The sequence below is a fragment of the Staurois parvus genome, unplaced genomic scaffold, assembly GCF_062004578.1.
Source record: "Staurois parvus isolate SC_StPar_1 unplaced genomic scaffold, SC_StPar_1.0 ptg000449l, whole genome shotgun sequence".
NCBI lineage: Eukaryota > Metazoa > Chordata > Amphibia > Anura > Ranidae > Staurois > Staurois parvus.
The window spans coordinates 7607721-7630683 of record NW_028318245.1 but is presented as its reverse complement, the minus strand read 5'-3'; the positions used below and the strand labels follow the sequence as shown (position 1 = coordinate 7630683).

At 44.6% G+C, this 22963-nt stretch overlaps 2 protein-coding genes across 4 annotated transcripts; both read left to right on the top strand.

The window, feature by feature from the left end:
* Positions 1-1778: 1778 nt before the first annotated feature.
* LOC149453532 (uncharacterized) lies at positions 1779-10693 on the top strand. Of its 2 annotated transcripts, none has more exons than XM_089688423.1 (7): positions 1779-1866; positions 5081-5178; positions 5746-5925; positions 6012-6135; positions 6244-6341; positions 6610-6718; positions 9532-10693. In XM_089688423.1, the coding sequence occupies exons 2-7, from the start codon at positions 5104-5106 to the stop codon at positions 10662-10664; spliced, it is 1719 nt and encodes a 572-aa protein (XP_089544549.1). In that variant the 5' UTR covers positions 1779-1866; positions 5081-5103; the 3' UTR covers positions 10665-10693. The 2 variants fall into 2 exon arrangements, with proteins under 2 accessions (XP_089544549.1, XP_089544550.1); XM_089688424.1 differs by having other exon boundaries at positions 1851-1866; positions 5805-5925.
* Positions 10694-15793: 5100 nt separating this feature from the next.
* Positions 15794-22963, top strand: LOC149453531 (uncharacterized). 2 transcript variants are annotated; one of them, XM_089688313.1, is made up of 7 exons: positions 15794-15882; positions 16008-16101; positions 16883-17014; positions 17101-17224; positions 17527-17726; positions 17837-17939; positions 21306-22963. In XM_089688313.1, the coding sequence occupies exons 2-7, from the start codon at positions 16027-16029 to the stop codon at positions 22913-22915; spliced, it is 2244 nt and encodes a 747-aa protein (XP_089544439.1). In that variant the 5' UTR covers positions 15794-15882; positions 16008-16026; the 3' UTR covers positions 22916-22963. The 2 variants fall into 2 exon arrangements, with proteins under 2 accessions (XP_089544439.1, XP_089544438.1); XM_089688312.1 differs by having other exon boundaries at positions 21303-22963.

Genomic DNA, 22963 nt, shown 5'->3' with positions numbered 1-22963 from the left:
GTAACCCCAACAGGGGGGGGGGGGTCTCCTTATTCCTGGGTCCATAGTCGGTGGGAAGGAGGTTGGCCTGCAGGTTCTGTATAACCCCAAAAGGGAGGTCTCCTTAGTCCTGGGTCCATAGTTGGTGGGAAGGAGGCTGGTCTCCAGGTTCTGTATAACCCCAAAAGGGGGGTCTCCTTAGTCCTGGGTCCATAGTTGGTGGGAAGGAGGCTGGTCTCCAGGTTCCTTGTGATCCCAACAGGGGGGTCTCCTTAATCCTGGGTCCATAGTTGGTGGGAATAAGGCTGGCCTCCAGGTTCTGTATAACCCCAAAAGGGGGGTCTCCTTAGTCCTGGGTCCATAGTCGGTGGGAAGAAGCCTGGCCTCCAGGTTCTGTATAACCCCAAAAGGGGGGTCTCCTTAGTCCTGGGTCCATAGTTGGTGGGAAGGAGGCTGGCCTCCAGGTTCTGTATAACCCCAAGAGGGGGGTCTCCTTAGTCCTGGGTCCATAGTCGGTGGGAAGAAGGCTGGCCTCCAGGTTCTGTATAATCCCAAAAGAGGGGTCTCCTTAGTCCTGGATCCATAGTCGGTGGGAAGGAGGCTGGTCTCCAGGTTCCTTGTAACCCCCACAGGGAGGGTCTCCTGAGTCCTGGGTCCATAGTCGGTGGGAAGGAGGCTGGCCTCCAGGTTCCTTGTAACCCCAACAGGGAGGGTTTCCTGAGTCCATAGTAGGTGGGAAGGAGGCTGGCCTCCAGGTTCTGTATAACCTCAAGAGGGGGGGTCTCCTTAGTTCTGGGTCCATAGTCGGTAGGAAGGAGGCTGGCCTCCAGGTTCCTTGTAACTGCAACAGGGGGGTCTCCTTAGTTCTGGGTCCATAGTTGGTGGGAAGAAGGCTGGCCTCCAGGTTCTGTATAACCCCAAAAGGGGGGTCTCCTTAGTCCTGGGTCCATAGTCGGTGGGAAGGAGGCTGGCCTCCAGGTTCTATATAACCCAAAAGGGAGGTCTCCTTAGTCCTGGGTCCATAGTTGGTGGGAAGAAGGCTGGTCTCCAGGTTCCTTGTAACCCCAAGAGGGAGGGTCTCCTTAGTCCTGGGTCCATAGTCGGTGGGAAGGAGGCTGGTCTCCAGGTTCCTTGTAATCCCAACGGGGGGTCACCTTAGTCCTGGGTCCATAGTTGGCAAAAAGGAGGCTGGCCTCCAGGTTCCTTGTAACCCCAACAGGGGGGTCTCCTTAGTCCTGGGTCCATAGTTGGTAAAATGGAGGCTGGCCTCCAGGTTCCTTGTAACCCCAAGAGGGAGGTCTCCTTAGTCTTGGGTCCATAGTCGGTGGGAAGAAGTCTGGCCCCTGGGCCCCTCCAGGAGCCCAAGTCACGGTGGTTTCCAGGGAATATCAAATAGTATATTATATGCAGTGTTCTAAGCTAACCCCCCCCCCCAAAAAAAAAAAATGCAGAGTACTGCTTTAATTTAGGAAAAAGTGCAAAGAAACAACCTAATCCAAAATTATATAGACAGAAACATTTTTTAAAAAAAGCTTTAAATATTGGGGGCATTTCTCTTTTTCAAGACTGACCAAATAGAAAAAAAAAAAAGTCCTCCCAGATGAAAAAAAAATAGATGGACGAACGCTTCATCTATTCCTAGTTGCAGTTCCCTATTCAGCCACTAGATGGTGGCATCCTACACCATTACACTTGCCTCCACCAATGCAACTCCCATTGCAGCACCAGCGATGTGCAGTTGCCACTTCCGGCCGTCAGGTGGCAGCATTGCAAACCGTCCGTTGGAACGCACAACGTCAGCTGACCCAGGAGGCAGGAAGAGCTTTATTAGCAACTTCCGTCGGGGACAACAGAAGACAGCTTGCAGCTGATGTGTGTTCAAAGCTGGTAATGGTGTTCCTATGTTCCTGTTTATTATTATTATCATTGATTTGGGTTACAAGGAGGGCAGTAAGTGTAATATAGTGCTGGGGTAAGTAGAAGTGTGATAGAGAGATGTGTGTTTATGTCTATCAGCCCTATGAATGCCTGTGGCAGCACACACAGATATATAGGAGTAGGAAATGGTGCTTTCCTGGCTGCTCTTGCCCTCAGCGCTGCATTAACCAGTGTCCCGGAATAAGCACGTGGCCAGTGAAGGAGAAGCAGCGACTCCCGATCTGCCTGCTCCTTCCAGGTCAGCGACTCCACCACGGCAGCCATTAATCGACAGTGACCTCTGTATAGATGACAGCGCAGGTTCCCTGGAAGTGTACGGCATACAGGTAGGGGGCGCTAGCTTTGCTTGGAAACCTCAGGACCCCAGTGGGATGGACACATGGTATGACAACATCCTAGTCAGGGTCTGGGGGGAGGATGGAGGCGGCGTACTGGTACGGTCAGGCCTTCAAGAAGTGATGTGTTGGATACAGGTGGAGCTGGGTGGGCTGACTCAACTTCCGGGCTTGTTGTAGGTCATCGACACCCCGTCAATATGATCTCCTGACTCTGCTCCTGCACACCTGGGAGCTCTGGGTGTCTCCGCCCACATTTGTTTGTCCCCGCCCATGTTTGTGTGTTTTGGCTCCTCCTGTCCCACTCTCTGTAATAGGATATAAAGGGAGAGGAGAACCTGGGGGCCTCACACACTCAGATTTACACCTACAGCTCTCTGCTCTCCTTCGTACTGCTCCCTCCACTCAGCAGCACTGGAGGGATCTGCACACAGCCCTGGGAAATGTAGCCCCTCTCTGTCTGCTCTACATCTCAGTTTGCATCCCACCCGTTATATTCTTCTTCCTCTGATTCTGCCTTTCCCTTCTTTATGGTCATACCAGGGTGCCTAGAGCACACACACGGTCCCGGCATACATGTAGTCAAGGCAAACATACACACATTTAGAGCACACACGATCCCAGCACATATATAGTCAAGGCAAGCATACACACATTTAGAGCACACACACTGTCCCGGCACACATGTAGTCAAGGCAAACATACACACATTTAGAGCACACATGATTCCAGCACATATATAGTCAAGGCAAACATACACACATTTAGAGCACACATGATTCCAGCACATATATAGTCAAGGCAAACATACACACATTTAGAGCACACATACTGTCCCGGCACACATGTAGTCAAGGCAAACATACACACATTTAGAGCACACACGGTCAAAGCAGACACACACACATGTAGAGTACATACACAGAGTCTGACAACACATACAGTCAATCCAGACACATATACTTGGAGCACACGCATATTCTAGGCACGCACACAGTCAAGGCAGACAAACACACATTTAGAGCACACACACTCCGGGCAAACATACAGTCAGAGCAGACACACATAGAGTACATATACAGAGTCTGGGAACACATACTGTCAATCCAGACACACATGCTTAGAGCACACACATACAGCCAAGGCAAACAGACATATACTTAGAACACACACACATTCTGGGTATGCATACAGGCAGACACACATAGAGTACACACACATGTGGAGCACACATATGGTCAAGAATGACACAAACACTTAGAACACACACACAGAGTCTGGGCGCACATACAGTCAATCCAGACACACATATTTAAAGCACACACACACATTCCATTAACACATGCAGTCAAAGCAGACACACACACACATTGAGCACACAACAGTCCTGGCACACATACAATAAAGGCAGACATGACTATTCGTGGAGCAAACACACGGTCCGGGCACACATACAGTCTGGGTACACATACAGTCTGGGTACACATACAGTCTGGGTACACACACAGTCCGGGCACACACATGGTCTGGGAACACACACAGGTCGGGCACACACATGGTTTGGGAACACACACGGTCCAGGCACACATATGGTCCGGGCACCCATACGGTCTGGGCACACACACGGTCCGGGTACACACATGGTCTGGGAACACACACGGTCCGGGCACACATATACGGTCTGGGCACACACACGGTCCGGGCATACATATGGTCCGGGCACCCATACCAGGCACACATACAGTCTGGGTACACACACACGGTCCGGGCACATGCATGGTCTGGGAACACACACGGTCCGGGCAAATATATGGTCTGGGAACACACACGGTCTGGGAACACACACGGTCCAGGCACCCATACGGTCTGGGTACACACTCACACATGGTCCGGGCACACATACAGTCTAGGTACACACACATGGTCCGGGCACACACATGGTTTGGGAACACACACAGTCCGGGCACCCATACGGTCTGGGCACACAAACACACGGTCCGGGTACACACATGGCCTAGGCACACACACAGTCCAGGTACACATACAGTGTGGGTACACACACACGGTCCGGGCACACATATGGTCTGTGAACACACACGGTCCGGGCACACACATGGTCCGGGCACACACACGGTCTGGGCACACATACAGTCTGGGTACACACACACGGTCCGGGCACACACAGAGTTATAGCACATCCTCACATGCAGTCAAGACCAGCAGACACACACAGAACACACTCGATCACAGCACACAAACTGAAAACATGAGCACAACTCAGAGCACACAAGGACAATAAAATGCCACATTTAACGGTCTGATAATCAATGCCAGGAGGGTGGGGAGTCTAATGATGGACTTCTTATTCATGTTCTACATGGGGGACTGACTTTCTTACTCATTGTAATACATTGATGTCCACACGTGGGACATTTCCCTGTTACAAATTGGCTGTTGTAGGAATGGGCACATTTGCTAGGAAATAAAAATTGCAGCAGGGAAGGTGGGAACCCCTCATAATGGGCACAGAGGGTGTGCAGACCCAGGAACTCAGCACAGGGATGGTGGGAACCCCTCATAATTGGCACAGAGGGTGTGCAGACCGAGGAAATCAGCACAGGGATGGTGAGAACCCCTCATGGGTGCAGCAGGTGTACAGACCCGGGTATGCAGAGATCTCACCAATCCAGTCACCTAGAGATAGTAGGAAATGTCAGGTGGGTTAGCTCGCCAATATCAACCAAACACTGAGAGTTCAGATTACGCTGGGCTAACCCTTTAATAACTTCTCTGAGTTATTTCATTGCAATTGTTGGAATTGTCTTTAGATCTTCAGACTGACTCGCTGAAGATGGAGAAAACTAAGAGTCACGTTAATGCGATATTAGACCTCACCCTGGAGATCGTCTACCTGCTGACCGGAGAGGTGAGGGGGATTGTGGGAGGTCACATGACATCACTCTCATCTCTAATAATAAATAACAGAGCTGACTGGAGAGGTGAGGAGGATTCTGGGAGGTCACATGACATCACTCTTACCTCTATTAATAAAACACAGACCTGACCGGAGAGGTGAGGAGGATTCTGGGAGGTCACATGATGTCACTCTTACCTCTATTAATAAATCACAGACCTGCCCGGAGAGGTGAGGAGGATTCTGGGAGGTCACATGACATAACTCTCATCTCTATTAACAAAACACAGACCTGACCGGAGAGGTGAGGAGGATTCTGGGAGGTCACATGATGTCACTCCTATCTCTATTAATAAAACACAGACCTGACCGGAGAGGTGAGGAGGATTCTGGGAGGTCACATGACATCACTCTTATCTCTATTAATAAAACGCAGACCTGACTGGAGAGGTGAGGAGGATTCTGGGAGGTCACATGATGTCACTCTTACCTCTATTAAAAAACACAGACCTGACCAGAGAGGTGAGGAGGATTGTGGGAAAATTATAGTGATTATAGTGGTTGCTACTTTTTATTTAGAATTATTCACTGGTGAAGACTTCATCACTTGAGAGGGACATTTATCCCCCTATGTCTAGAAAATGGAGCAGGACCCAAAGCCCTTTCACAGTACCTCCTTCTGCACTGCTGACACCTGGGAAAAACGACAAAAAGATTCTAGAAGTCACCCAGAAGATCATCGAGCTACTAACAGGAGAGGTGAGTGGTGCCGGGAATTCTGGGACATTCTCCAGTAACAGACAAGGGATGTGTCGGGATGGTGACTGTCTCATTGTGTGTGTCAGGTTCCTATAAGGTGTCAGGATGTCACTGTCTATTTCTCCATGGAGGAGTGGGAGTATATAGAAGGACACAAGGACCTCTACAAGGACGTCATCATGGAGAACCGGCTGCCCCTCCCATCACATGGTAAGAGGAGACTTTCATTTCTTGTAGTGAGGGTCCACCTAGATCCCCCATCATCTGATATAAACACATAGACACAATGGATTCAGTCAGTGTGTGTGTTTCCTACAGATGGATCCAGTAATGGGAACCCACCAGAGAGATGTCCCCGTCCTCTGTATTCCCGGGACCCCACACAGGAACATCACAAGGATCTTCAAGATTTTGAGGTAGATGGATTTGTCACACCATACTGCCATATAGCACACAATCCAGAGAGAATCCTTCCTCTTGTGACCCGCCTTCACCTGCTGCCCACGAAAGGTCGGTCAGGTCCAGGGAACGTAGCAACACCTTCAAGAAAGATCAAATGTCCCACCTTCCTGTGACCACCTCAACCAGTCATACACAATATGATCTATACAGAGACATTGTATCCAAATAAAATCTCAGAGTTTCGCTCATGATGTAGGATAACACATTGGTTTTATGATGCAGGAGGACCACTTGATCGTTGTTAAAGTGGAAAGTGATGAAGAAGAGCTGTATCTGAGGGATGATGGGCAATATACGAAGAAGGAGGAGATCCCTCCAGAGATCAGCCCAGGTGAGGAACACTAAATCCAGAGAAGAGTCCCGGATCCTCCTTGTTCAGTCACTACAACCATCTCTTCTTCTCCCTGTAATGGGGAGACAGTATGTGCCCAGTGGGGGGGTCAGGAACCATCAGTCTCTATTAGACTCTGGCTAAGAGCTATGTAAGGAGGAGGAGATCCCTCCAGGTGAGGAATAAACACTAAATCCAGAGAAGAGTCCCAGATCCTTCTTGTTCAGTCACTACAACCATCTCTTCTCCCATCTCCTCTATCAGTAGACAGTAATGGGGGGACAGTATGTATCCAGTGGGGGAGTCAGTAGACAGTAAGGGGGGAGACAATATGTGCCCAGTGGGGGAGTCAGGAGCCATCAGCCTCTATTAGACTCCAGCTATGGACCATGTATGGAGGAGGAAGTTCCTCCAGAGATCAGCCCAGGTGAGGAATAAACACTAAATCCAGAGAAGAGTCCCAGATCCTCCTTGTTCAGTCCCTACAACCATCTCTTCTTCTCTCCCCTCCTCTGTCAGTAGACAGTAATGGGGGGACAGTATGTACCCAGTGGGGGAGTCAGGAGCCATCAGCCTCTATTAGACTCCAGCTATGGACCATGTATGGAGGAGGAAGTTCCTCCAGAGATCATCCCAGGTGAGGAATAAACACTAAATCCAGAGAAGAGTCTCAGATCCTCCTTGTTCAGTCACTACAACCATCTCTTCTCCCCCCTCCTCTGTCAGTAGACAGTAATGGGGGGACAGTATGTACCCAGTGGGGGAGTCAGTAGACAGTAAGGGGGAGACAATATGTGCCCAGTGGGGGAGTCAGGATCCATCAGCCTCTATTAGACTCCAGCTATGGACCATGTATGGAGGAGGAAGTTCCTCCAGAGATCAGCCCAGGTGAGGAATAAACACTAAATCCAGAGAAGAGTCCCAGATCCTCCTTGTTCAGTCACTACAACCATCTCTTCTTCTCCCCCCTCCTCTGTCAGTAGACAGTAATGGGGGGACAGTATGTACCCAGTGGGGGATCAGGAGCCATCAGCCTCTATTAGACTCCGGCTATGAGCCATGTAAGGAGGAGGAAGTTCCTCCAGAGGTCAGCCCAGGTGAGGAATAAACACTATATCCAGAGAAGAGTCCCATATCCTCCTTGTTCAGTCCCTACAACAATCTCTTCTTGGGGCAGGGAGAAGGATCAGTACAGTTAAGTTGTGGTACCATTTGTGACCTCTAGAGTTAGGTTCTACTCAGGGTTCTGCCGAGAGGAGTGTAGGAGCCTTCAGGAAGAGACCAAAGCAAGAGGGAAAACTCTCCTCCTGTCCTTCCACTGGCGTCCCAGAAGAACACCTTCCTAGAATACGAAGCTATAGATGAAGAAGAGACGAATGTTATGAGATGAGGGGTGATGGGCTGTGTAAGAAGGCGTAGGGAGATCGGAGCAGGTGAGGAATAAACACTAAATCCATAAAAAGTAGGGATGCACCGATACCGGAAAATACGAGTACCGATACTTTTGGTCAAGTGCTCGCCATTATCGATTACTGATACCTCTTGTGGTGCGATTTGAACCCATACAAGATGAATTGGCTCAAACTGCACTGCAAAGAATTGCATGTGATTTGAACAAGAATGCCGTGAAATCCCTGTCCAAATTGCATGCCGTTTCTTCCACAGCTGCTGTGCCAACCCAGGCTTGCCATAGTGACTTTGAGTCAGGAGCCGTGCGGGAAACCTCACATGGATGGTGCTGACCAATCAGAAGCCGTCTGGGCCATACTGTCAGTCCTGGAAGGAGAGGAGAGAGCCACGGGGATTTCAAATCCCTGGACCTCTAAAGCTGCTTTTCATCGTCTGACAGCGGGGGGGGGGGGGGGGGATGTCTGCAGTCTGGTACAGCAGGACCAGGGGGATGGGTAGTGAGTCCAGTGGATGGATGGGAACCACTGGAGGCTGGGGGGGAGAGAGCCGCTGGAGGCTGGGGGGAGAGAGCTGCTGGAAGGGAGAGAGCCGGGGGGTGGGGGGGAGAGCTGTTGGAGGGGAGAGAGTCGCTGGAGGCTGGGGGGAGAGAGACGCTGGAGGCTGGGAGGAGAGAGCTGCTGGAGGCTGGGGGGAGAGAGACGTTGGAGGCTGGAAAGAGAGCTGCTGGAGAGAAGAGAGCCACTGGAGGCTGGAAAGAGAGCTTTTGGAGAGTAGAAAGCCGCTGGAGGCTGGGGGGAAAGAGCTGTTGGAGGGGAGAGAGACGCAGGAGGCTGGGGGGAGAGAGACGCTGGAGGCTGGGGGGAGAAAGCTGTTGGAGGGGAGAGGGAGGCTGGGGGGAGAGAGCTGTTGGAGGGGGGAGAGACGCTGGAGGCTGGGGGGAGAGAGCCGCTGGAGGCTGGGAGGAGAGAGCCGTTGGGGAGGGGGGGAGGAGCTGCTGGAGGCTGGGGGGAAGAGAGCTGCTGGAGGCTGGGTGGGGGGCTGAGGCAGAAGGAGCCCAAGCAGCAATCTCTGATTTTCACAGTGGGATCGGGAGCCTGGGCTGCTGGAACCCATCATGCAGGGATGTTTCCCACAATGCTCCTGTGTGAACTCGGTCTCAAAGTCGCTACGACAAGCCTGGGCTCACACAGGAGCCCTGCAGGAAACCACATGTGATTCGGACAGGAATAGCCCAGCACTCCAGTTCAAATCTCATGCATTTCCTTGCAGTGCGATTTGAGACCGTTCATTTTGTATGGGCTCAAATCGCACTGCAAAAGCATCGGTTTCAGCATCAGGAACATTTGTCCACGTACTCGGAATCAACCCTAATAAAGAGAATAATCCATCCTTTTTTTTTCCAGGAGGGGAGCAGAGGACCAGCATGAGCTCAGAGGAACATCTTTCCTCCACTCCAGAATACGATGACCTTGTAGATGGTTCTCCAGGAGAAGACTCCTTTAGCAACGATCTTCATCCAGGATTCCATAGTGTGGATAGATCGCCAGATCCCTCTAATCCTGAGGAACCTTATCTGGACAGATTGTATAGTCTTTCCCCAGACATCAATCCCGGACTCTCCAGAGCAAGTAGATCCCCTGATGCCTCAGCCTATGGCCTGGTGCTTGTCGACACTGCAGATACCCAAACCCACGGGGTCGTTGAGCCTTTTTTTTGCTCGGCATGCGCGAAATGGTTCTTGCTGAAACTACCTCCTGGCCAGCATAAGTCAACCACACCCAAAGTGCCATATTTATGTCCGGATTGTGGGAGATGCCTGACGCAGCATGAAGGCCTCCCTCAACCCAGGAGGACGGACATCGTCAAGCTGACGCACGTCTGTTTTGAATGCGGAAGATGTTTTACGGTGGAGTCCAATCTCTTCAGGCATCGGCTCACCCACAGCAAAGATCGGCCTTACCAGCCCACTGAGGGCAGGGCGAGGTTCAACCAGGGCGCCGAGCACCAGAGGGTTTACTCCAGCGAGGGACTCCTTGAATGTTCTGAATGTGGAGAACGGCTTTCAGGGAAGAGCTGTCTTCTGAATCACGAGAGACTTCACGCCGAGGAGAAACCGTATTCCTGCTCTGAAGGTGAGAAGAGTTTGGTGGATCAGGTAGTCCTCTATCAGCATCACGAGCGAGTTTTCTCTGACTATAAACCGTTTTCTTGTCCGGAGTGCGGAAAATTTTACACCTCCAAGTCCGTTCTCAACCGGCACTTGAAGCTTCACTCCGACTATAAGCCGTTCCCGTGTTCGGTGTGTGGGAAATGCTTCGCCAATAAGTCTCTGCTCAACAGCCACCGGAGGGTTCACAGTAAACCATTCTCCTGCGCAGAGTGCGGAAAGTGTTTCACGTTCAGATATCACCTGACCAAACATGAACAGACGCACGCCGGTGGGAGCCACCTTTTGGAACAGAGAGAACAGAAGTTTTTGTACTCCAATGAATTATTAGACAGTGGAGCTCCCGGGGGTCAGACATTTAATTTTTAATAATAAAATAAAGTCAATTTTGTAAAATATTCTTGTATGCGTTTGTGTGTGTGTGTGCTCCTTTAAGGTGTTCTCCACCGTGCACTCTTCTTTGGTGGACCAGGGCGAGGCCTGTTGTGAGTGGAACCTGTCCTGTTCGACCGCTGTATGGTCTTGGCCACCGTGCTACAGCTCAGTTTCAGGGTCTTGGCAATCTTCTTATAGCCTAGGCCATCTTTATGTAGAGCAACAATTCTTTTTTTCAGATCTCTTTTTCCTCAGAGAGTTCTTTGCCATGAGGGGCCATGCTGAACTTCCAGTGACCAGTATGAGAGAGTGAGAGCGATAACGCCAAATTGAACACACCTGCTCCCCATTCACACCTGAGACCTTGTAACATGAGTCACATGACACCAGAGAGGGAAAATGGCTAATTGGGCCCAATTTGGACCTTGTCACTTAGGGGTGGAGTCACTTTTGTTGCCAGCGGTTTAGACATTAATGGCGGTGTGTTGAGTGATTTTGAGGGGACAGCAAATTTACATGTTATACAAGCTGTACACTGACTACTTCACATTGTAGCAAAGTGTCATTTCTTCAGTGTTGTCAAATGAAAAGATAAAATCAAATATTTACAAAAATGGGAGGGGTGGACTCCTGAGATATCGTATGTCATTTTTCACCGGATTACTCATGCATAGCTGAAAGGAGTCAAAGAACACCCCTTTTTTCTTAGATATCTTATTTTTCAGTCACTAAGTGCAAAACTAGTGCTGAGCTTTCTTATTAAAAAACCTGGCACATATGTTTCTATGAAAAAAAAAAAAATTAAAACGAATTAGGATACCGGATTATTCATGCATAGGTGAATGAAGTCAAGGAAAACCTCGTTTTCCCTAGATATCTAATTTTTCAGTCAATGAGTACAGAACTAGTGCTGGACTTATTAAAAAACACAACACACGTTTCTATGTAAAAATAAAATAATCACAATAATATTTAAAACAAATTGGGATACTGGACTATTCACGCATAGGTGAATGAAGTCAAGGAGCACCTCGCTTTCCCTAGATATCTAATTTTTCAGTCAGTAAGTGCAGAACTAGTGCTAGACCTTCTTATTTTAATGCACAACACATTTTTCTATGTAAAAAAAAAAAGTTATTAAAACAAATCAGGATACCAGATTATTCATGCATAGCTTAATGAAGTCAAAGAACACCCCGCTTTTCCCAGATATCTAATTTTTCAGTCAATAAGTGCAGAACTAGTGCTGGGCTTTCTTATTAGAAAACTTGTCACAAATGTTTCTATGAAAAAAAAAATTAAAACAAATTAGGATACTGGATTATTCATGCATAGGTGAATGAAGTCAAGGAACACCTCGCTTTCCCTAGATATCTACTTTTTCAGTCAATAAGTGCAGACCTAGTGCTGAGCTTTCTTAATAAAAAACCTGGCACATATGTTTCTATGTAAAAACAAAAAAAAAAAATAAAACAAATCAGGATACCGGATTATTCATGCATAGGTGAATGAAGTCAAGGAAAACCTTGCTTTCCCTAGATCTCTAATTTTTCAGTTAATCAGTACAGAACTAGTGCTGGACTTTCTTATTAAAAAACACAATATACGTTTCTATGTAAAAGTAAAATAATAACAATATTAATTAACACAAATCAGGATACTGGATTATGCACATTTAGCTGAATGAAGTCAAAGAACACCCCACTTTTCCCAGATATCTAATTTTTCAGTCAATAAGTGCAGAACTAGTGCTGGACTTTCTTATTAGAAAACCGGTCACAAATGTTTCTATGAAAAAAAAAAATTTAAACGAATTAGGATACTGGATTATTCATGCATAGGTGAATGAAGTCAAGGAACACCTCGCTTTCCCTAGATATCTAATTTTTCAGTCAATACATGCAGAACTGGTGCTTGACCTTCTTATTTGAATGCACAACACATGTAGAAAAAAAAAAAGTTATTAAAACAAATCAGGATACCAGATTATTCATGCATAGCTGAACGAAGTCGGAGAACAACCCGCTTTTCCTAAGATCTCGAATTATTCAGTCAATAAGTGCAGAACTAGTGCTGGACTTTCTTATTAAAAAACACAACACACGTTTCTATGTAAAAATAAAATAATAACAATGTTAATTAACACAAATCAGGATACTGGATTATGCACACTTAGCTGAATGAAGTCAAGGAACACCCCACTTTTCTGAGATATCTAATTTTTCAGTTAATAAGTGCAGAACTAGTGCTGGACATTCTTATTAGAAAACCCTGCAAAAATGTTTCTATGAAAAAAATAAAAATTAAAATGAATTAGGATACTGGATTATTCATGCATAGCTGAATGAAGTCAAGGAAAACCTTGTTTTCCCTAGATATCTACTTTTTCAGTCAATGAGCACAGACCTAGTGCTGGACTTCCTTATTAAAAAACACAACACACGTTTCTATGTAAAAAATAAAATAATAAAATTAAAACAAACCAGGATACTGGATTACTCAGACATATAGATGTGTTCAAAATAATAGCAGTCAGACATCACTAACCTGATCACTGTTTTTGGTGGAAATTATATTTCTACATGGCAAATAATTTACTAGCAGGTGTAGTCGAGTAATAGAAATCCAACAGACCCAACAGTCATGACATGCATGCTGCTGATTCTGTGTAATTGAATCACTAATTGAAAGGGGCATGTTCAAAATAATAGCAGTGTGGAGTTAGTGAGGTCATTCATTCTTTGAAAAACAGGTGGCAATTATTGCCCTTATTTAAGGAAGGAAGGCAGCAAATGTTGTACATGCTGGTTACAGTGCATTTCTCTTTGAAATTCTGAGGAAAATGGGTCGTTCCAGACCCAAAGGCCTTGTTAATGCAGCCAAGTCAAGTATTCTGATGTATTCAAACTGATCCATGATCCCTGGTATGGATAAATAGGCCCAACACCGTAGTATGAGAAACATCCCCATATCATGATGCTTGTGCAACCATGCTTCACTGTCTTCACAGTGTACTGTGGCTTGAATTCAGTTTTTGGGGGTCGTCTGACAAACTGTCTCCGGCCACTAGACCCAAAAAGAACAATCTTACTTTCATCAGTCCACAAAATGTTGCGCCATTTCTCTTTAGGTCAGTCAATGTGCTTTTTGGCAAATTGTAACCTCTTCAGCACGTCTTTCATGTCTGGCACTTGTCTGGCACATGTCTGGCACTTGATTCTGATCCTACCCCTCACTTACATTATGGTGTCATATCTGAGCTGGCAACTTCAGGAAGTAGATAGTGACCCTAGATGATGGCACCTCTAGTGGTGCATAAAGGAGTTGATCACTCAATTTGATGATCGTTACACCAACTCCTTGGCCATGTGGACTATTACTGTTTACATGAAATCTTTACAATTCAAAGTTTTCTTAATGAAAAAAAAACCAATAACAAAAAAGTTATTTATGGTTATTTCCTGGAGTTCCCCCCAGTCCTGGCACTTTATTCTGATCCTACCCCTCACTTACATTATGGTGTCATATCTGAGCTGGCAACTTCAGGAAGTGAATGGTGACCATGGCTGATGGCACCTCTAGTGCATAAAGGAGCTGACTGCTCAATTTCATGATTTTTAATTTTTTAAATCTTTTTAATTTAAAAAGAAATTATATTACATTATATATATTTTATATAACGTACTGTATCTTCTAATGTGTTAATGCTTTATTTAAAAAATAATATTTTTATGTTAAAGCTTTTTTTTTAAATATTTTTATTACAATATATATTTATATTATTATATATACAGTATTTTATATTATAATAACATATTGTTATTTATGTACTGTATCTTCTAATATGTTAACGCTTTATTTTTTAAAAATATTTTTATGTTAAAGCTTTTTTTTTTAACTTTTTTTATTACATTATATATTAATATATATACAGTATTTTATAGTATAATATATTATGTATGTACTGTATCTTCTATTATGTTAATAATTTATTTAAAAAAATAATTTTTATGTTAAACCTTTTTTTGTTTTTTTGTTTTTATTACATTATATATTTATATATATATATATATATATATATATATATATATATATACAGTATTTTATATTATAATATATTGTTATTTATGTACTGTATCTTCTAATATGTTAGTGCTTTATTTTAAAAAAATATTATGTTAAAGCTTTTTTTAAAATATTTTTTATTACAATATATATTTATATTATATATACAGTATTTTATATTATAATAATATATTATTTATGTACTGTATCTTCTAATATGTTCATGCTTTATTTTTAAAAAATATTTTTATGTTAAAGCTTTCTTTAAAATATTTTTATTACATTATATATTTATGTTATATATACAGTATTTTATATAATAATATATTGTTATTTATGTACTGTACCTTCTAATATGTTAATGCTTTATTTTTTTTTAATATTTTTAGGTTAAAGCTTCTTTTAAATTTTTTTTAATACACTATATATACAGTATTTTATATTATAATAATATATTGTTATTTATGTAATCTTCTAATATGTTTACGCTTTATTTTTAAAAAAATATTTTTATGTGAAAGATTTTTTTAAATTTTTTATTACATTATATATTTATGATTATATATACAGTATTTTATATTATAATATATTGTTATGTATGTAATGTATCTTCTAATACGTTAACGCTTTTTTTTAAAAAAATATGTTTATGTTAAAGCTTTTTATTAAATATTTTTTATTGCATTATATATTTAAATTATTATATATACAGTATTTTATGTTATAATAATATATTGTTATTTATTATTATTTATAATATTAATATGATGCTGCCTTGTATCTTTCTCTTTTACCCACAACCCCTTTAGCCCCTCCTCCTCCTATGCCCCCTCTAACTGAAAATGTTCCTTGGGGAAACCATAGCTCAGCAAGCTGCTCAGTGAATCAAATATGACGCTGCAGTTCTCCTGCAGACCATTAGATGGCAGCTCGGTACACTACATCAGAATGGGACAGTCTAGTCTACAGTATCTCTATTAGTGGCAATATGCGTTCTCTTATTTGGCCGCAAGATGGCAGCATGGCGCTAAAAATGCTTTAGCTCACAGAGCTTGGAACGCAGAGCCCGGATAACTTTATTAGCAACTTCCGGTTTGAGCAATAATAGCAAAGAGGCAAAATTGTTGCTGATGGGTGACAAGGGCTGGTATGACTTTCTGTTTCTTTTATGTGAATACTAAAGCTGCTCTCAACCTGACTTCTTATTTCCTAAAATACAAGCATGCTGAGTTTGCTTCCTTATGAATTTTTAGCGTAATATCTTCCTTCTAGGTCACCAGACTTGTAGAAGATGGATAGACACAGGAGTCACACAGCTGAAATAATAAACCTCACCCTGGAGATCCTCTGCCTGCTGACCGGAGAGGTGAGAAGGATTCTGGGAGGTCACATGACATCACTCCTATCTCTATTAATAAAACACAGACCTGACCAGAGAGGTGAGGAGGATTCTGGGAGGTCACATGACATCACTCTCTCTCTCTATTAATAAGACACAGACCTGACCGGAGAAGTCAGGAGGATTCTGAGAGGTCACATGACGTCACTCTTATCTCTATTAATAAAACACAGACCTGACCGGAGAGGTGAGGAGGATTCTGGGAGGTCACAAGACATCACTCTTATTTCTATTAATAAAACACAGACCTGATTGGAGAGGTGAGGAGGATTCTGGGAGGTCACATGATGTCACTCTCTTCTCTATACATAATACACAGACTTGACCGGAGAGGTGAGGAGGATTCTGAGAGGTCACATGACGTCACTCTTATCTCTATTAATAAAACACAGACCTGACCGGAGAGGTGAGGAGGATTCTGGGAGGTCACATGACATCACTCTCTCTCTCTATTAATAAGACACAGACCTGACCGGAGAAGTCAGGAGGATTCTGAGAGGTCACATGACGTCACTCTTATCTCTATTAATAAAACACAGACCTGACCGGAGAGGTGAGGAGGATTCTGGGAGGTCACAAGACATCACTCTTATTTCTATTAATAAAACACAGACCTGATTGGAGAGGTGAGGAGGATTCTGGGAGGTCACATGATGTCACTCTCTTCTCTATACATAATACACAGACTTGACCGGAGAGGTGAGGAGGATTCTGGGAGGTCACATGACATGACTGTTTCTTTATGCAGAGTTTTCCTCCTGTGAAGTCCGGTGACCATGTGACCATCACAGTGTCTCAAACCTCCTCCATGATATCTGAGAGAAACAACAAGAAGATTCTCGAAGTCACCCAGAAGATGATGGATCTGCTGACAGGAGAGGTGAGCGGTGCCGGGAATGCTGGGACATTCTCCAGTAACAGACAAGGGATGTGTCTGGATGGTGACTGTATCATTGTGTGTGTCAGGTTCCTATAAGGTGTCAGGATGTCACTGTCTATTTCTCCATGGAGGAGTGGAAGTATTTAGAAGGACACAAGGACCTCTACAAGGACATCATGATGGAAGACCGGCTGCCCCTCACATCACCGGGTAAGAGGAGACTTTCATTTCTTGTATTGAGGGTCCACCAAGATCAGTGTTTCTCAACTCCAGTCCTCATGGACCCCCAACAGGTCATGTTTTCAGGATTTCCATTATTTTGCACAGGTGATTTGATCAGTTTCACTGCCTTAGTAATTACCACAGCTGTTTCATCTGAGGGAAATCCTGAAAACATGACCTGTTGGGGGTCCATGAGGACTGGAGTTGAGAAACACTGACCTAGATTCACACATCCTCTGATATAAACACTTATAAACAATGTATTAAGTCAGTGTGTGTGTTTCCTACAGATGGATCCAGTAATGGAAACCCACCAGGGAGATGTCCCCGTCCTCTGTATTCCCGGAATTCCACACAGGAAGGTCACACCATCCCCCACCATCATCAGGTAGATGGATCCAGTAATGGGAACCCACCAGAGAGATGTCCCCGTCCTCTGTATTCCCGGGACTCCACAAAGGACCATCAGGAGATCCCTCAGGAGCATCGGGTATAAACACTGAACACCAGATAACTGTAGACTATGATTTCTGCCTAATACAAATAAAATGGCACTTTGTGGTTTTATTCATCAGCTAATAATAAAAGTCTAATTTTCAGGATGCAGAAGTGATTCAAATTAAAATTGAAGTAATCGATGAGTCAGAAGAAGAGAAGGATGATGAGCCATGTATGGAGGATATTCCTCCAGAGGTCAGCACAGGTGAGTGATAAACACTAAATCCTGGAGAAAAAAAAAAAAAAAGCCTTCCAAAGTGAGTTCATTGTCTGTTGTCACTTCCAGTGGATCTGGTTTGTCTTTTTTTATTAGAGACATTTTCTTCAGTCTACATAGAACATTTCCCTTCCAGGCATGTAATCACTTGCTGCTCATCTGTCCTTAGATATGGTGGCCGCATTTGTTTTCTTTTTCAGGCTTTTTTTCCCTTTGTTTCCAACTGGTGATCCTGCTAGTAGCACACTTCCTTTCCTAGGGTGACTACGCTCAATCCCTGTACTGTATCTATGGAGGGAGCCATGGTAGTCACTACTGCTCTTCACTACCCTTGGATGAAACATGGAGTTGGCATTGTTGTACCTCTTTTATGAAAGTCTTTTAGGAAAGTTCTGATTCTGGTACAAAGCCCAGCAAAGCTATTTAAAAGTGAATGAATGGCTTTTTATTTCAAAAGGCTTATTATTCAAAAAATAAATATGAAGCAAGTTTAACCTCTTCCTGCCATCCACACGCAAATGTGCGGCCTCCCGGCGCCTGGGCCTTGACTGCGAGCGGCCGCACATTTGCACGCAATTAACAAAAACATACATGCTGAGAGTGCGCACCCTGTGCGCTCCCAGCACACATATCCGATACTCACAGAAAGGTCCCGATCTCCTCTTTCGATCGGGACCTTTCCCGATTATGTGACCGCCGTGACGGTGAATCACGGTGGTCACATGACCTTAAAACCCCATCTGCCGGCTTCTGAAACCCTTAAAGAGCCGGGAGGCGCCGGCGCCAAGGGGTTAAAATATTAACCACTTCCCGACCGCTCTATAGCAGTTTTGGTAGGGGGCCAGGCCTTTTTTTGCATTACGGCGCTACATTACTTTATCTATAATCTTGGATTATCTGGTCAGTATCTGTTTCTTGTACTCTCATGCTTGCTGGATGGAACAAATCTGTATTATCAAGCAGTATCACGCTATTGGGCCTCCTTGTGAGCTTCCTACCATCCACAGAGTCACGTCTAAGGAGGACAGAGCCATGCTTGATAGCTGGGTGAGCAGAGCACGGGAATAGACCAGACCACATTCCAGAGGGTTTCCTGGATTCAAACCTTAAGAGGGGTTATCTCTTACATGCACATCTGGTGAGTGCGCAGTCTTATATCAGTTTGGATATCACCACGTTTATATTCATCATTAGAGATCCTCTCAACACTCAACCCACTGGGATATTGTGGACTGGGCACTCACGAATATTTCTGATCAAGTCACGATGCAGTGACAAGTATTGTTTATGTGTGGACTTTACTCTTTGCACTTTAATGTGTTTTGCACCATAGTGTGTTATTCACAATAATTTATGCACACCGAGACACTTGTTTTTACAGCAATTTTAGCATTTTATTCATTTATATTTTATGAATTATTTATGATTCCATAAGCGCTGCACCCCCCGTTTATATACTGCATTACTTTTACTGACAATTGCACGATCATGCAACGCCACACCCAAATGAAATTGAAGTCCATTTTTTCCCACAAATAGAGCTTTCTTTTAGTAGTATTTGATCGCCTGTGCAGTTTTTTATTTTATAAAAAAATAAGACTGACAATTTTGAAAAAAAACAATATTTTTGAATTTTTGCTATCAAACATGTCCAGTAAACAAATTTAAAAAATCAAATTTCGGCATAAATTTCAGCCAAAATGTATTCTGCTCCGTGTCTTTGCTAAAAAAAAATCCCAATACGTGTAAATTAATTGGTTTACGTGAAAGTTATAGCGTTTACAAATGGTGGTATGTATATTGTAATTGTAATTTTTTTTTTCCTAGTAAAGGCGGCGATCAGCGGGACTGCGGCGGGCATTCTGACATTGGGTGTAACAGTGATCAGTGCTAATAAAAAACACTGACACTGTACTAATGACACTGGGCAGGAAGGGGTTAACATCTTGGGCGATCAAAGGGTTAACTGTTTGCTGTTTTACTATGGGGGCTGTGTGTTTCACTGTAAGCACACTGCTCTGTATGGCTCTGTTATGCATACAAAGCAGTGTTCAGGATCTGACAGGGGAGAGATCTGTATGGTTTACACACAGGTCTCTCCCCCCCGTTGGAAATCCTAGGAGATCGCCGGGTGCCGACGGGGAATCACCAGCCGGGACCCAGTAATTGACAGCCGAGGCCGCGAATGGCGGTGCGGGTAGGGCGCGCACGCCATCTACCCGGAACTGCAAAATCACGGATATATACGTGATTTTGCGCATCCGTGCCACCCTGTAGCAGTATTTTTGCCATAGGGTGGCTCGGAAGCTGTTAACTGATATCATATACAGATTTAGGCTCATCCCTTTGATCTGCAGATGAATGAAACAGAATAAATTAAAAAAGAACAAAGTCCGTTTGTACCACTCTATTTCCCGGTAAAATGTTTACAAAAACTGTGTCAGATGATCTATTTTTTTTTTTTTAAAGCATCAGCTTCTACTGCATGACTGTATATAGACAGCAACTCCCAGCTCTCATTTTGACAGCCTGGAACTGCCAGAAAGTGTAAATGGGAAGCTGCGGAGGAGAAGATGAACAGGGCATGCTACACATGTCCTGTGTACTTCCGTGAAATTTTGGAGGGCATGTGCAGCACGTCCACGACTGCTTATGCTTTCCATTCAGCTCACAGAGAGTGACAAGCGCACTGCAGTTCTGGTGTTTTCTGTACTTGCTGAACATTTGCATAAAAAAATAAATAAAACAAATGCAGAACCACATCTAACAACTTGTAAGCTGCAATATGTGACATTTCTGTACTTGGGTTTTGATATCGTGTAATAAAAAAAAAAAAAAACGTTTTCACTTTGTGTAAGGTACTGTTGCCCAACCTTTAAAGTGTAACATGCTCAGGCCGGAGTTTATTAAGCAGTTTCATGCAGCTCTATGACTCGTATGAGATTTAAATGTATATATAGGCCTACCTTTCTCAACCAGGTTCCATGGAACCCCAGGATTTCTCAAGAGGTTTCTAGGGGTTCCTTGACCCATGGTTAATCGACCTCCCATATGATGGTTCCTTCATAGATCTAGGTCCATCATCACTGGTAGAGCCAGTAGCATGACAGCATTGATCTTTGAAGCTGTCTGAATGTGGCATTCTAACCACCACTGTAAGAAGGGGATATTCTTCCCACTTGACCACCAATGTAAGGGGCATTTTCCTAATGGCAACCAATAGACTGATCTTAGCAGGGGTTCCCTGAGACATGGACACTATTACAAGGGTTCCTCTGGGTTAAAAAGTTTTAGAAAGGCTGATAGAGGTAGATTTAGACTTTGAGAATAATCTTTTTTATTTGTTCCTAGTAGATGGACTTAGGAACTGTGAGATCTTGGAGATGCTCACTTCATCTCCGAGGTACATAGCAGAAGATGATTCCCTCGGGGAAGATATGTATGGATTACATGCTTCCGATCCCTCTACACATCTTGGACATCCTCCAGATTGCTCTACACACATTGGACATCCTCCCAATAGCTCCTCAGAGATTGGATGTCCTCCCAATTGCTCCACACAGATTGGTCATCCTCCCAATCGCACTCCAGAGACTGGAAATCCTTCCAATAATTCTACACAGATTGGACTTCCTCCCAGTTACTGCACACAGATTGGATGCCCTCCTAATTGCTCCTCACAGATTGGACGTCCTCCCAATTGCTCCTCACAGATTGGACGTCCTCCCAATTGCTCCTCACAGATTGGACGTCCTCCCAATTGCTCCTCACAGATTGGACATTCTCCCAATTGCTCCACACAGATTGGTTATCCTCCCAATCGCTCTCCAGAGACTGGATGTCCTCCCAATTGCTCCACACAGACTGGTTATCCTCCCAATCATTCTCCAGAGATCGGGAATCCTTCCAATCATTCTACACATATTGGACATCCTCCCAATCACTCCACACAGATTGGACATCCTCCCAATCACTCCACACAGATTGGTTATCCTCCCAATAGCTCTCCAGAGACTGAAAATTCTTCCGATCATTCTACACAGACTGGGCATCCTCCCAATCTCTCCACACAGATTGGACATCCTCCCAATCGCTCCACACAGATTGGACGTCTTCCCAATTGCTCCACAAAGAATGGACATCCTCCCAATCGTTCCACACAGATTGGACATCCTCCCAATTGCTCCCCAGAGATTGGAAATCTTCCCAATCTCTCTACACATAGACATCCACTCAATGGCTCTGTACATATTGGACATCCTGTCAATCACCCTACAGAAATTGGACATCCCCCTAATCACTCTACACAGACTGGCTATCCTACTGATCCCTCTACATATCGAAGACATATTTCTGATGCCTCTAAACTTGGTGAACATCCTTCTGGTCCTGCTGTGTTCATTGGACATCTTTTCAACTCCGCTGCACTTGGCGACCATCTTTCTGATCATGCCAGCAATCTCACCGATCATACTGCATACCGAGGCAACAATAGATTTGTCTGTTCACAGTGCGGGAAATGTTGCTCGCTGAAATTACCTGCAGACGTGCACCGCAGGATCCGCAGGCAGAAGATGCAGTTTTTGTGCCCTTACTGCAGGCAGTGTTTTGCTCAGAGGGCGGGGCTGGAGAAGTACTCCTGTACGGAGTGCGGGAAGAGTTTCATCCAGAAGTCCGACCTGGTCCGCCATCTCCGATCACACACGGGTGAGAAGCCCTTCGAGTGCCATGAGTGCGACAAGCGCTTCAGCCTGAAGGGAGCCCTCAGAGTACACCAGCGTAGCCACACAGGGGAGCGTCCCTTCTCCTGTTCTGTGTGCGGTAAGCGTTTTGCGCGAAAGGTAATCCTTCTCAACCACGAACGGATTCACACGGGTGAGAAGCCCTTCATCTGCCTGGAGTGTGGCAAATGTTTTGCGCAGGAGGTGTCTCTGAGCAGACATCGAAAAACTCACACAAGATAAGAAGCTATTGTTGTGGTCTAAAATAAAGTATTTTTGATTACTTCTTAA

Excerpts from the sequence above, each read along its gene's own strand:
- LOC149453531 (XM_089688312.1), top strand. The coding sequence starts at position 16,027 with ATGGATAGACACAGGAGTCACACAGCTGAAATAATAAACCTCACCCTG. Across the intron at positions 17,015-17,100 it reads TGGATCTGCTGACAGGAGAG|GTTCCTATAAGGTGTCAGGA; the intron begins GTGAGCGGTGCC and ends TGTGTGTGTCAG. Across the intron at positions 17,940-21,302 it reads TCCTCCAGAGGTCAGCACAG|TAGATGGACTTAGGAACTGT; the intron begins GTGAGTGATAAA and ends ATTTGTTCCTAG.
- LOC149453532 (XM_089688423.1), top strand. The coding sequence starts at position 5,104 with ATGGAGAAAACTAAGAGTCACGTTAATGCGATATTAGACCTCACCCTG. Across the intron at positions 5,926-6,011 it reads TCGAGCTACTAACAGGAGAG|GTTCCTATAAGGTGTCAGGA; the intron begins GTGAGTGGTGCC and ends TGTGTGTGTCAG. Across the intron at positions 6,719-9,531 it reads CCCTCCAGAGATCAGCCCAG|GAGGGGAGCAGAGGACCAGC; the intron begins GTGAGGAACACT and ends TTTTTTTTCCAG.